Raw genomic sequence first — 12,658 nt, 5'->3', positions numbered from 1 at the left:
CACAACTTGGTCTTCAGTACATACATTTGCAAGATTTTATCAAGTGGATGTAAGATGGAATGAGGATATCGCCTTCAGGCGCAGTGTGCTGCAGGCAGCAGTACAAAGTCCTCAGGTCTGGGGGTTGCCCTACGGGTTATGTCTCCCTCCCCTCAAGTAGCATTGCTATGGGACGTCCCACTTAGTAAATACTTGAGGCTCTGTGTCCTATGATGTGTGATAAAGAAAATAGGATTTTTAAATCCTTTTCTTGGAGTACATCATAGGACACAGAGCTCCCGCCGCCCCTCTGTTTTATGATGTGGAAGTATATTGCTTGGCTACAAAAACTGAAGTACTCCTGGAAGGAGGAGGGGTTATATGGGGGAGTCAACTTCCTGTATTGGTTATACCAGTGTCAATACATGAAAGTAGGCCCATAACCCACTAAGTAAATACCTGAGGCTCTGTGTCCTATGATGTACTCCAAGAAAAGGATTTTACAGGTAAGTGGTTTTAAAAATCCTATTTTTTGTCATTCCGAATGGATGTCATATGTTGTCCTCCCGGGTTGGGCTGTGTCGCGATCTGTCACTGGCTGTGTCCATAGGACACAGTCTATGACTGATCAGTGTACCAGCTCGCTGCCAGTACCATGTCATTTAGCTCTGGCCAATCGCAACAAAACAATGTATCTGTTTAATAAGTAAAATGTAAAATGTTTGCGAAGGCCCCTCACACAGGCTTTCAAATTGGGTCCCTCTGTCAGTTTTTCAGGCGGACCCGATCGGAGCCTCCATTCACTCCTATGGAGTGACGGATGTCAGCGGTGACACGTCCACTGACACCCGCTGCTATCCGATCCTGTCTTTGAAATCTAGGCAGATGGTAACCCTATTTTCAATCTGTCTAAAGACGGTCCATTTTCATCCAATCTCCCCATAGAGGGGAGCGGGACTCTGACAGGTCCGTCTCTGCACAGTGAGCGGAGACGGACCTGTCATCCGCCTGCTCAGCGGGGATCAGCAGATCAATCCCCCACTGAGCAAAGCGCCCGTGTGAAAGGACTTTTATGGCAATAAATTGCACTGTTAAGCCGCGTACACACGGGCGGACTGTCTGGCCAACTTAGTCCGTCAGACAATCCGATGGACAGTCCGTCATACTTTCGAATGAACGGACTTGACCACACACACCACTTTTTGAGCGGACTAATACGGCGTACTAAGTCCGCCATACTATCCGCCCTACTTTTGAAATGAACGGACTCGCCCACACACGCGGAGGAAAGTCCGCTCATTTCGAGCGCGTCTCCAGGTAGGCGGGGCCCGCGAAGGAGCCGTCGCTGACCCCACCGCCTGGTATGGACTTAAAGGGGAACCCCAATGCCGAAAAAAATCGGCGTGGGGGTCCCCCCCAAGTCCACAACAGAACCTTGTCCGAGCACGCTACCCGGCCGGCCAGGAAAGGGGGGCAAGAGAGCGCCCCCCCTCCTGAGCCGTACCAGGCCGCGTGCCCTCAACATGGGGGGGTGCCTTGGGGAAGGGGGGGCCGCGTGGCCCCCCCACCCCAAAGCACCTTGGCCCCATGTTGATGAGGACAAGGGCCTCTTCCCGACAACCCTGGCCGTTGGTTGTCGGGGTCTGCGGGCGGGGGGCTTATCGGAATCCGGGAGCCCGCTTTAATAAGGGGGCCCCCGGATACCGGCCCCCCACCCTATGTGAATGAGTATGGGGTACAATGTACCCCTACCCATTCACCTGTAAAATAAAAGTACAAAAAAAAACACAACACACGAGATAAAATACTTTATTGCACAGCTCCGGGGGTCTTCCGTCTTCGGGGGTCTTCTCGCCGGACTCCTCCGCTATCTTCTTGTAGCTCTTTTGCTAGCGGAGGAGTCCGGCTTTCTTCCTCGCCGCCGGCCTCTTCTCTCGACTTCGGGGGTCTTGTCCCCCTCTTCGGTTCTTCTGCCGGGCCACCGCGCCTTCTTATAGCTCTTTTACAGGCGGTGGCCCGGTCTTCTGTCGCCGTCGCCTTCCGTTCTTCTTCTTCTTCTTCTTCTCCAGGAGATGTTGCCTCGACGATCTCTCCGGCCGGAATGCCAGGGATGCACTGCGCGGCCACTTATATAGGGACAAGGGGCGGTGTCACATGGCTTTATGTCACATGGTGACCCGCCCCCTTACGATGTCATAGTCCCCATGTGACATCAACCCATGTGACCAACCCATGTGACATAAAGCCATGTGACACCGCCCCTTGTCCCTATATAAGTGGCCGCGCAGTGCGTCCCTGGCATTCCGGCCGGAGAGATCGTCGAAGAAGAAGACAGAAGACCGGGCCACCGCCTGTAAAAGAGCTATAAGAAGGCGCGGTGGCCCGGCAGAAGAACCGAAGAGGGGGACAAGACCCCCGAAGTCGGGAGAAGAGGCCGGCGGCGAGGAAGAAAGCCGGACTCCTCCGCTAGCAAAAGAGCTACAAGAAGATAGCGGAGGAGTCCGGCGAGAAGACCTCCGGAGCTGTGCAATAAAGTATTTTATCTCGTGTGTTGTGTTTTTTTTTTGTACTATTATTTTACAGGTGAATGGGTAGGGGTACATTGTACCCCATACTCATTCACATAGGGTGGGGAGCCGGTATCCGGGGGCCCCCTTATTAAAGGGGGCTCCCGGATTCCGATAAGCCCCCCGCCCGCAGACCCCGACAACCAACGGCCATGGTTGTCGGGAAGAGGCCCTTGTCCTCATCAACATGGGGACAAGGTGCTTTGGGGTGGGGGGGCCGCGCGGCCCCCCCTTCCCCAAGGCACCCCCCATGTTGAGGGCACGCGGCCTGGTACGGCTCAGGAGGGGGGGGCGCTCGATCGCCCCCCTTTCCTGGCCGGCCGGGTAGCGTGCTCGGACAAGGGTCTGTTGTGGACTTGGGGGGGCGTTGGGGTTCCCCTTTAAGTCCATACCAGGCGGCGGGGCCAGCGACGTCTCCTTCGCGGGCCCCGCCTACCTGGATACCCGCTCGAAATGAGCGGACTTTTCTCCGGGCGGGAAAAGTCCGCTCATTTCAAAAGTACGGCGGACTGGCATACACACGGGTGGATTGTCCGCCGAAATGCGAGTCCGACAGACAGTATTACGGAAATTCCGAAATACTTAGTCCGCCAGACTGTACGCTGAAAAAGTCCGCTGAAGCCCACACACGAGCGGACTGTCCGCTGAAATGTGTTTCGGCGGACTAAGTTGGCCAGACAGTCCGCCCGTGTGTACGCGGCTTTAGAACCAATCATAGTGTGTGAAAAAAAAAAAAAAAAAAATCCTGATCACGTCCCACAAATAGTACAATGATACTATGGTAACATTATATTGCTCTGATCAGTATATTAAATAAAAAATAAAAATGTAATAGAAATTAAGAATACAAAATTGGAAAAAAGTCACCAGTCAGTGTCCTTGATCACTAGTTATATGATGACGCTGTACTGCACTGGTGACAGTATTTAAAAAAACAAAACAAAAAAAAAACCTCTTACTAAATAACTTGGCCTGTCTGCTTTCCAAAAAAGGGGTAATTTGGGGGAAATTTGTACTGTCCTGGCATTCTTGGGCATTAAGAAATGAGAGGCTGTCGCTACATCAGGATTGCTCAATTTTCAGATATATAACATAGTTTGTGGACTCTATTGATATGTAGGTACTAATGCGCAAACCAAATAAATATAAAAAACTAAGTAGCTGCCAACATAGATGGTGGTAATTAATGAAATTAATGTGGCGCTTACTCAAATGAATGTGATAAATCTACAAATATGGAGTATCACCTACGATACTGTAAGTGTGCAAATAAAGTGTAAATATTCCTTCATAAGCAATATTCCAGAAATTACACTTGAAACCGATACAGTGCAAGTAACAATATGTGATACTTTTCCTTCAATAATAAAGTGCAATACTTCCAAAGTGACAATGCAGTGAATCAGTATGATAAATGCACCTATTCATAAAGTTCATAATAAAGTGCTTGTGCAAAACAGCAGGGAGATCCAATTTGCCCAAATGATTCCACCATCAGTAGTGTGCTAGTGGTTTGCTCCATCCCCTCACCTTGGACAAGAGACCCCTACAGGTCGAGTCAAGCCTCTGTATAAATGTAACCCCTGGTTCCATGGTGATCTAATCCTTTTTTCAGGGACACCCAGCCAGATGGATAACAACGGCTTGCACTAGCAATGTAAATTCCTTTACAGGCTCTTCCTTCCCGTCACATGCAGTTTACAAGCAATAAAGAAAGGTCTCCACTGTGTAGTATTCAAATAAAATTTATTTCAACAATGTAGTAACCCACAGTTAAAAAAAAAAAAAAAAAAAAAAGCACTGGTCAGCTTCACAAACAAAGGAACTTCTGTTTTTTAAAGTAATTTATTAAGGCAGCTCCGGCGTCAATTCTGTGTTCTTCTCCCCCACTCCGGGTCTTCTCCACGGATGTCTTCTAGCCCTCTCCGGTTCTTCTCCCTCTGTTCGCTGTCTTCTGCCTCTGCTAGGTCTTCTTCACTGTCTTCTGCCTCTGCTGGGTCTTCTTCGCTGTCTTCTGCCTCTGCTGGGTCTTCTTCGCTGTCTTCTGCCTCTGCTGGGTCTTCTTCGCTGTCTTCTGCCTCTGCTGGGTCTTCTTCGCTGTCTTCTGCCTCTGCTGGGTCTTCTTCGCTGTCTTCTGCCTCTGCTGGGTCTTCTTCGCTGTCTTCTGCCTCTGCTGGGTCTTCTTCGCTGTCTTCTGCCTCTGCTGGGTCTTCTTCGCTGTCTTCTGCCTCTGCTGGGTCTTCTTGCTCTCTTGCCGGTTCTTCTTACTCTGTTCTTCTTTCGATGTTGACTTGACACTCTCCCGCTCTAATGCTGGGTGTGCGGTGTGACACTACTTATATTGGCATGGGGAGGGGGTCACTAGCTGACGTCATCCAGAGGCCCTGCCCCTTATGTCACCGCCTGGACCATGGTGGCCACGTGATCAGCTGTCAACCAATGACATGATCACATGATGTAAACAGAAGATCGGTAATCTGCTTCCCCCCCAACCCCCCCCCCCCCCCAATCACCGGCTTCTGACAGAAAACATCGGTCCCGAACAGGGAGGAGCGCTGCTGCTATGCAGTGCCCACTACTAGTGCCACCCATCAGTGCTGTCTCATCAGCGCACATCAATGAAGGAGAAAAATTACCTGTCTTTAGAATTTATTAACAATTTATTTTAGCAAAAATTTTAAAACCCAGCAGTGATTACATACCACCAAAAGAGAGCTCTATTTGAGGGAAAAAAATCATAAAAATTTAGTTTGGGTGCAGTGTTGCATGACCGGGCAATTGTCATTCAAAGTGAAAATTGCTCTGGCCAGGAAGGGGGTTTAAGTGCCCAATAAGCAAATGGTTAAAGGGGTTGTTAAGGCAGTGCACACAGCCACTACCAGCCCCTCTGCTAGAATTACGTGTTGTATATACTATATGCCAGGGATATGCAATTAGCGGCCCTCCAGCTGTTGCAGAACTGCAAGTCCCATGAGGCATAGCAAGACTCTGACAGCCACAAGCATGACACCCAGAGGCCGAGGCATGATGGGACTTGTAGTTTTGCAACAGCTGGATATCCTTGCTATATGCCATTTTCTAAAATTCTTCTAAATACCGGTTTTGTTTTTATATCCCCCGCTCTGCGGTCACATGACCGCCCGATGCTCGGGCTGGCAGTGACTGAGAGCAGTAATTTGTGTACTGCTCGGTACTGTGATAGAAGGGGTGACGCCATTCACACACAGAGCTGACAGGCAGGGAGGGGAGAAGGGAGGAGGACACAGGAGCAGAGAGGAGAGCAGGGCTGTGGATGACGGATTCACGTAAACTAACCTCGGTGTCAGGGTCAGTTTACATAGGGGATAGCAGAAACTGGCAAGATCAACCTGGTATTAAAGGTGTTACAGGGGGTCCAATGACAACAGTGCTGTAAAACATGCTTAAACAGGATCAGTATTTTTTGGGGTTTGCAAAGGCTTTAACTGAACAAGCTGAAGATGGAAGCTGATTGGTTGCCATGCACAACCACTCCAGATTTTTTCTGGATAATATATAATATACAACTTTTTATATTTTTAATGCTGATTTTTAATTACTGTACTGCAACCATAGGATAAAGGCAAGATTACTGCTTTTGTGGCCCATTTGGTAGGCCTGCTTTCAGTAAAACAGCTTGGTCGGGCCAGTATAATATATGAATACATTAATGTGCACATTATTTGATAAACCTGCTTTAAAGTGGTTCTAAAGCCTGAAAGTGGTTGTAAAGTCATAAAGTGCACAGCAGCCGCCCCAGCACCCCCTAATTCTTACCTGAGCCCCATCCTTCTGCAGCGATGTCCACGCGTTCCTAGGCCGCCCCCGAACTCTCCTCCTGATTGGCTGAGACACAGCAGTGGTGTCATGGGCTCCCGCGGCTGTCCGTTTTCCAATTAGGGGGGAGAGGGGCTGGGGCTGAGACAGGGCTCGGTGTCTGAATGGACAGAAGCTGTGTCTCGGCTCAGATGTCCCCATGGCAAGCTGCTTGCTGTGTGGGAACTCAACAGGAGGGAGGGGCCAGGAGCACCAGCGAGGGACCAGAGAATAGAAGAGGAGGATCCAGGCTGCTCTGTGCAAAACCACTGCACAGGGCAGGTAAGTATAACATGTTTGTTATTTTTATAGAAAAAACTGAGACTTTACTATCACTTTAAGGTTTTTTTTTACCTATATGCATTAAGATAAATAACATTCTGCTGCAGAGGGGATACCCCCGCTTTCCCTTATAATTACCGGAGTTCCAACACTGCACAAGAGCCAGCAGCTCTCCTGGCTCTGTCCCTCCTCACTGGGCAAATTGATAGCAGCAGGAGCCATTGATTATGTCAAGGATGGTTTGGGCCGAGTCCCGCTTTCTCTGTCAATAGACAAACAGGGCGACTCAATGGCCACTATTTTCTGGGGAAAAAAGGTGAAGTGCCATGCATCCTGTTTGCTACTTAAGGAAATATAGTGGGCAACTGTTATGGTTTCAGTATTTTGAAAAAGGGTTGTTTATTCTCTATGTTTAACAGAACTTTGCTACCTAAAAATAAAAACTTTATTTTTATTTTTAATGGACCTGCTTGTGCAAGGTCTTTGCCTGAAAAGGTATTTTGAAGACTAACATCACCTTTTAGACCAGTGATGGTGAACCTTGGCACCCCAGATGTTTTGGAACTACATTTCCCATGATGCTCAACTACACTCCAGAGTGGATGAGCATCATGGGAAATGTAGTTCCAAAACATCTGGGGTGCCAAGGTTCGCCATCACTGTTTTAGACCATGTTAATTTTACATCCATATTTACCCAAACATTGCGGCTCTTATTCACGATGGAACTTATTGAAGCATGTGCTCCTGCCTTGCTGAAAATTGCTTAATCATATGACTAAGATTACACACGAGCTTGCTTTCATTACTGTATTCCAATGGAGGCTATAGATTGCTGGTGTTTTGACTATGGTACATAAAATTGCCTTTGTGCGCCTGTCTTTAGCAGTATTTTATAATTTTCTGCTGGAGTGGAATTTCTCAGCTCCTGGCCTGTTCTCCATAGTCTTTGTAGACATGAATCTTTCAGTAGTCAGATTGTGCCTAATGTGATAGCTATATGATAGCTGACTTAATGGGTTTAAATATTTAAACAAGTGAAGTAGTTGGGCTCTAGTTAGTCATTAAACGTTTGTGTCACTGGCTGTCCTATTTACTGCTTTCCCCGTCCTTGGGCTTTAAGGATTTTCTCTCCCTTTTTTTTTTTTTTTTTTTTCTTTTAAATTATAATGGGAAATGATTGTGTTCATGCAGGCCATTCACCTTCTCCTATGGGGTCGCTCCATTGCTGGCCAGACCAGAGAGATGTTTTTCTTTGCTTCCTTACTAGTGTCTTTTCTTGCTGCTCTGACAGTTCAGACACATACCGGTTGAGTAAAGCATAGGTTTAGCTTTAGCAACATTTTATGTTACACCAGTATTTAGGGTATTACTTTTAATATGTTACTATGCCGTAGTCCACCCTCATCCCTCATGTTCTCCCCATTATGATGGGCAGAGGGGTTCTGCTCTGCCTGCACAGCTGCATCATTCATTCTGAGATCTGTGCAGAAACTACAAGTCCCGTCAGCCACCACGGCAGACAGCTTGTAATTCTCAATGTATTACGGCATGCTGAACATTACCTCCAACTTCCGAAAAGTCCGGGCAGAAAGCTGCAGTGAGCCTGCAGGAGCTGGATATTGCCCCCCGTACATGCTATTTTCTTTGCCTCCAAAAACATGCATTTATTTTATTTTTTTTACAAAAGTGACCTTATACTTTTAATTAATTTTAATTAAGACTTCCTCCCTAATTTTGCTCCAATGTACAGTATGTATGAGTTGGGACAATAGATTGTGAGCTGTTTTAAGGGCAGAGTGATGCAAGGTAATCTATATACTATGTTGGCGCTATATAAATTATATGAGATTAAAAAGTAAATGGTAGATGCCAGCATTTTGGTGCTTGCACTTCATTTTGTAAATAAAATAATAAAATACACAATTTTTCCTCCTGCAGACTGTACATGATGGGAGACAGTTCATGAAGTATATTGACCCCAAATTGGGTGTTCCTCTCCCAGAAAGAGGTTATGGCGGAAATTGCCTCATCTATGACCCAGGCAATAAGACTGACCCTTATCACAACCTCTGGGTAAGTTTATCCTTACAATGCAGTGTGCTTTGTATTACTACTGTGTTTCATGAAAAAGGTGTTACTTTTCTCAGTTATTCTATGTAGTGATTTGGCTGGATTCACCTTTTCACTGTTAGGCCTCCCATACATGGACATTGTTCAGTCTTTACTTTCCTTTTAAGTCGAAGTGCATCAGTTTTGATCAGCATTGAGCAAGCATTCGCTCTCGATCTCTGGCAGGATCAATGGTATTTATTTTTTGTACTTATTGAACAAATCTAACTTTCAGCTGCATATTTAACCAACCAAAAGGGAGCAAACTAGAAAATCTTGTTAGGCAAAACATGGCATTATATATGACCATCTTTGTATATTATGTAAAACATTCAGTACACCTAGAGGCTTATTTAATACTAAAGACAACACCCTGGACTCTAGTGTGGTCTTTAAAGGCCAGTTAATTTCCTGCTGTCTCAATTCAAGGCTATAGTATGCCACCATGCTTTTCTGTTCGCCTAGGACTGAGGATGTCCGTTATGCACGGCGCTGAATAACAACCAAAGGAGGACATACCAGTCTAGCGCATTAACTTTTAATCTTTAAAAGTAAATGTTATACTCCCAAACAAATGGGTTTAACAAGCCCATCAGTGTATTAAAATACATAAATGGCAGATCTGCAGCATTCATTCATCAGCGTGGGAAGAATCCATCCAGGTCCAATATGACTGACATGACATGTTTCTGTCCTGAGAGCAAGCTCACAATACAATGACTGAGCTGTCACCAACAATGAACTGGAGGGAATGGGGTTTCGATCGTGACCACTGTGACATCCAATCACAGTGGTCACATAATCAGGAAGTCAAGCCCGTGCCTCCATCTTAAAGCATAACTGGTTTCCGAAAATGGTTACGTTTAAGGCAATGCTGTTGCTTGTGCTGGTGTCATAGCTGATCATGCAGGCAGCATCAATGCAACTGCAAATCAAGCAGAGGCTGATGTATTGTAGAATCCAAAACGGAGTGTTATTTTTTTTTTTTTAGGTAGACCTATACTTTAACCTTTTTCTGACTAATGTGTACTACATCAAGGCATTAAAAGGGTTTAAACAAGCTTATGGCTGCTGTAGCATCAACTAAATCATGTCTGAAATGTGCAAGTGAATAGGGAGGCTGTAAAGTCGCCCGATCATATGTGCAGATAGCAAAATGCAGGCCACCCTTACCCTACGGAACCCAGGACCACAAAAGTGTCATGCTGCCAAACTGTGGCCAGGTAAACAGTAGGTTCAGTACAGTCTTTTCTAAAGCAGAGAGCAGGAGAGATTAGAATTCTAATAGCCCACTGATGTCTCCATAATAAGTACCTGTCACCTATACAGTGCTTATAACATAGGGGGCTTATAGCATTTCAGTGATGTAAAAAAAAAATATAAACATTTATTTAAGACTAATCGGTACACATGGTACAAGGGTACACGCGTTCATATGCGCTCCTAGGATGCAGTTATGTAAACGCTACTTATGTGACCCTTATTCGGCATAAACGCACATGCCAGGGTGAGTGTGATAATTCTAAACCCATTATTTACTGTAACTAATGAGCTGTAGAGGTTTTGCAGGCATATGCAGATTTGGGGCCTGACATAATTTAGTTTCTTTTTAATTCTCATTTTACATTTTATTTTATATATACTATATTGAAACACAATATGATCTCTAAATGTTTGGAAAATATAAGTTTAGTATTCTACTGATCACATAGGGTTGATCAAATATTGTGCAACATAAAATTATGCAGCTACCTTGCTTATTCTACAGATATTCTGCTTTCAGAAAATATGTTTGTAGGGGTTTCTAAGTAATTTTCAGGCCAAACAAATTTAAATTTTAGAAGGTGTTTTTTAAAAAAAAGCAAGCTCCGGCAATAAAGGGACAGAGCAGGGTACTAATTTTGTTAAAACCTTTTTTTTTTTTTTTTTTTTTTTTGTTCTGTTTTTTGTCTGCGATAGCAGTTGTATGGTAAATACCTTCTGTTTTGATAAGTATATACTCCAAAAAAGTAACAAGTATGAATTCATTTCGTGCCAGGTAATTGATACCACAGTGATTTATGAGCATGCAGGAATTGAATAGTAGTTCACTTTTTTTCTTTTTTTTCTTTAGCTGAGCCGTTAAATGACCTTTCAACTCATTGTCTGCAGTACATACCCTCTACCACTTTAGATTCACGGGCAATCTGCAAGGTTCAAGTGTGACATTCCACATCTGGAACGCATTGCAGACAGTCCAAGCCTGGATTAGAAAGGATTGCAAAGGATTTGTGTCATCTCTTTTGCTTGTCATTTTGTTACAAGAGTAAAGATAAGTAGTGCATAATGTGTTAACCTAACAGTGGTTGTGAAAGTGAGAATTGCTCGTTTCCCAAAAGCCACAGCTTGCAGATATGCGTTCTTTATTTTTAGACGCTTCCAGGAAAGAAAGGATAAACTGAAATTAAAAGCATTAAATCTTTATCTGGCTGTTATAGATGCTTATAAAAGTGATGCTGGTGGGCATATAAAATAAGCCTAATTCTGCTGTATAAAGTAGTTAATTAAGAATCTGCCTCTTTAGGTCTGCTGCCACAGATTATTGCTTACACAATGTCTGAGATTAAAATGTTTCTCGTTTTGCAATACCTTTTAAAAAAGGATCAGACTAATGCGTGTTAAATCTCATAAAGCGTCAAAACACTGAATAGATTTGTCATACACATTTTAACATGGAGATTTTTTTTTTTTTTACTATCTACAAATACTTTAAAATTAAAACCATGTGAGGTAAGTTTATTTTTATCTGATTTAGGGAAAAGAAAAATGTTGACTTTAATACCAGTTCAACTCCAGGTCCCTGGAACAGATGGGCCCCACTGCTTTGAAGGATCTTGCTGTGAGTCCTCTTTCTGACCTGGGCTCCGTTGGACATCACTTAGGTGTTGTAGGGCCTTCACTTCTGGTACCGTTTGGGAGCTCTTCTTGTGACAAGACTAGTGGCTTTGTGGATTATTAGGCTCATGATTTTATCAGTCACAATTTATATTTACATTGTATTATATTTTGTTGAAGCGCTGATGATTTGGGGGGGGGGGGGGGGGGGGGGTCCTTTGACCTCTGAAACATGTTGGCTGTCTTTTAGCACCAATAAATTAAATTGGACTGCTTTGCTGAACGTCACTGAGTGTGCTACTCTTGACCAAACTGTCATCCTTGAAGAATGAATTGCCATCCTTGCTTCTTCTCAACCATTACTCCCCACTCCACGCAGAGGAGTTTGCATACCTGGGTGCTCCTCATCTCCTGCATGTTAGAGAAAGCTCATTACTGGATTGTTCTGCTGCCTTTTGCAGTCAGAACATACTAGGGCCCTGCTACAAGTACACCCTTTTGGTGATCGCCTACATGAAAGGGCCTTGTGGAACCTGATCCACCTGGAGATAGGGTTTTCTTTCCTTACTTGATCCACAGCCTCTTGAGAAGTTCCCCCAGATTTTTCTCAGTTTAGTCCTAACTGTTTATAGTCCAAACTTCTTGCTCATCACTCCATTGCTGTGAATTATTTTCTGCACCAGGGCAGGCCAGATGATTATTTTTAGAACAAGATTTGGCAGGTTCGTTGAATTCCACTGTTGCTGTGAATTCCACTGTTTAAGAGAATGAATCTTTTCCTATCTTTTTGTTCACATGCACCAATCCAGGGGTGCAGTATATCTCCATCCCTGCCTGCCCTTCTAGGGATACCTCACGCACCCTACTCCCTTTCTTCAGCCATGCTAACTTCATTGTAGGCACCACTGAACTTTCTGTCAAAGACATTATTTTGCTAAGGATTAATTCCATGGATATCTCATTATGTGATTTGGTGTCTGGCCAGGCAACCTCATTCTTATCATGGACCCT

General features: G+C 44.8%; 1 protein-coding gene across 3 annotated transcripts in view; it reads left to right on the top strand.

Moving 5' to 3' along the window:
• Positions 1 to 12,658, top strand: part of PTDSS2 (phosphatidylserine synthase 2) — a 140,105-nt gene that overhangs the window by 75,974 nt on the left and 51,473 nt on the right. For all 3 annotated transcript variants that reach the window (XM_077460781.1, XM_077460782.1, XM_077460783.1), the window contains one exon: positions 8,603 to 8,737. In XM_077460781.1, the coding sequence (XP_077316907.1) occupies positions 8,603 to 8,737 (135 nt within the window). The remainder of the gene's footprint in view (positions 1 to 8,602; positions 8,738 to 12,658) is intronic.

This window comes from Lithobates pipiens, unplaced genomic scaffold (genome assembly GCF_037356315.1).
Source record: "Lithobates pipiens isolate NorthernLeopardFrog02 unplaced genomic scaffold, aLitPip1_a1.2 Scaffold_10, whole genome shotgun sequence".
Classification (NCBI taxonomy): Eukaryota; Metazoa; Chordata; class Amphibia; order Anura; family Ranidae; genus Lithobates; species Lithobates pipiens.
This window is presented reverse-complemented; position numbering and strand designations above follow the sequence as displayed.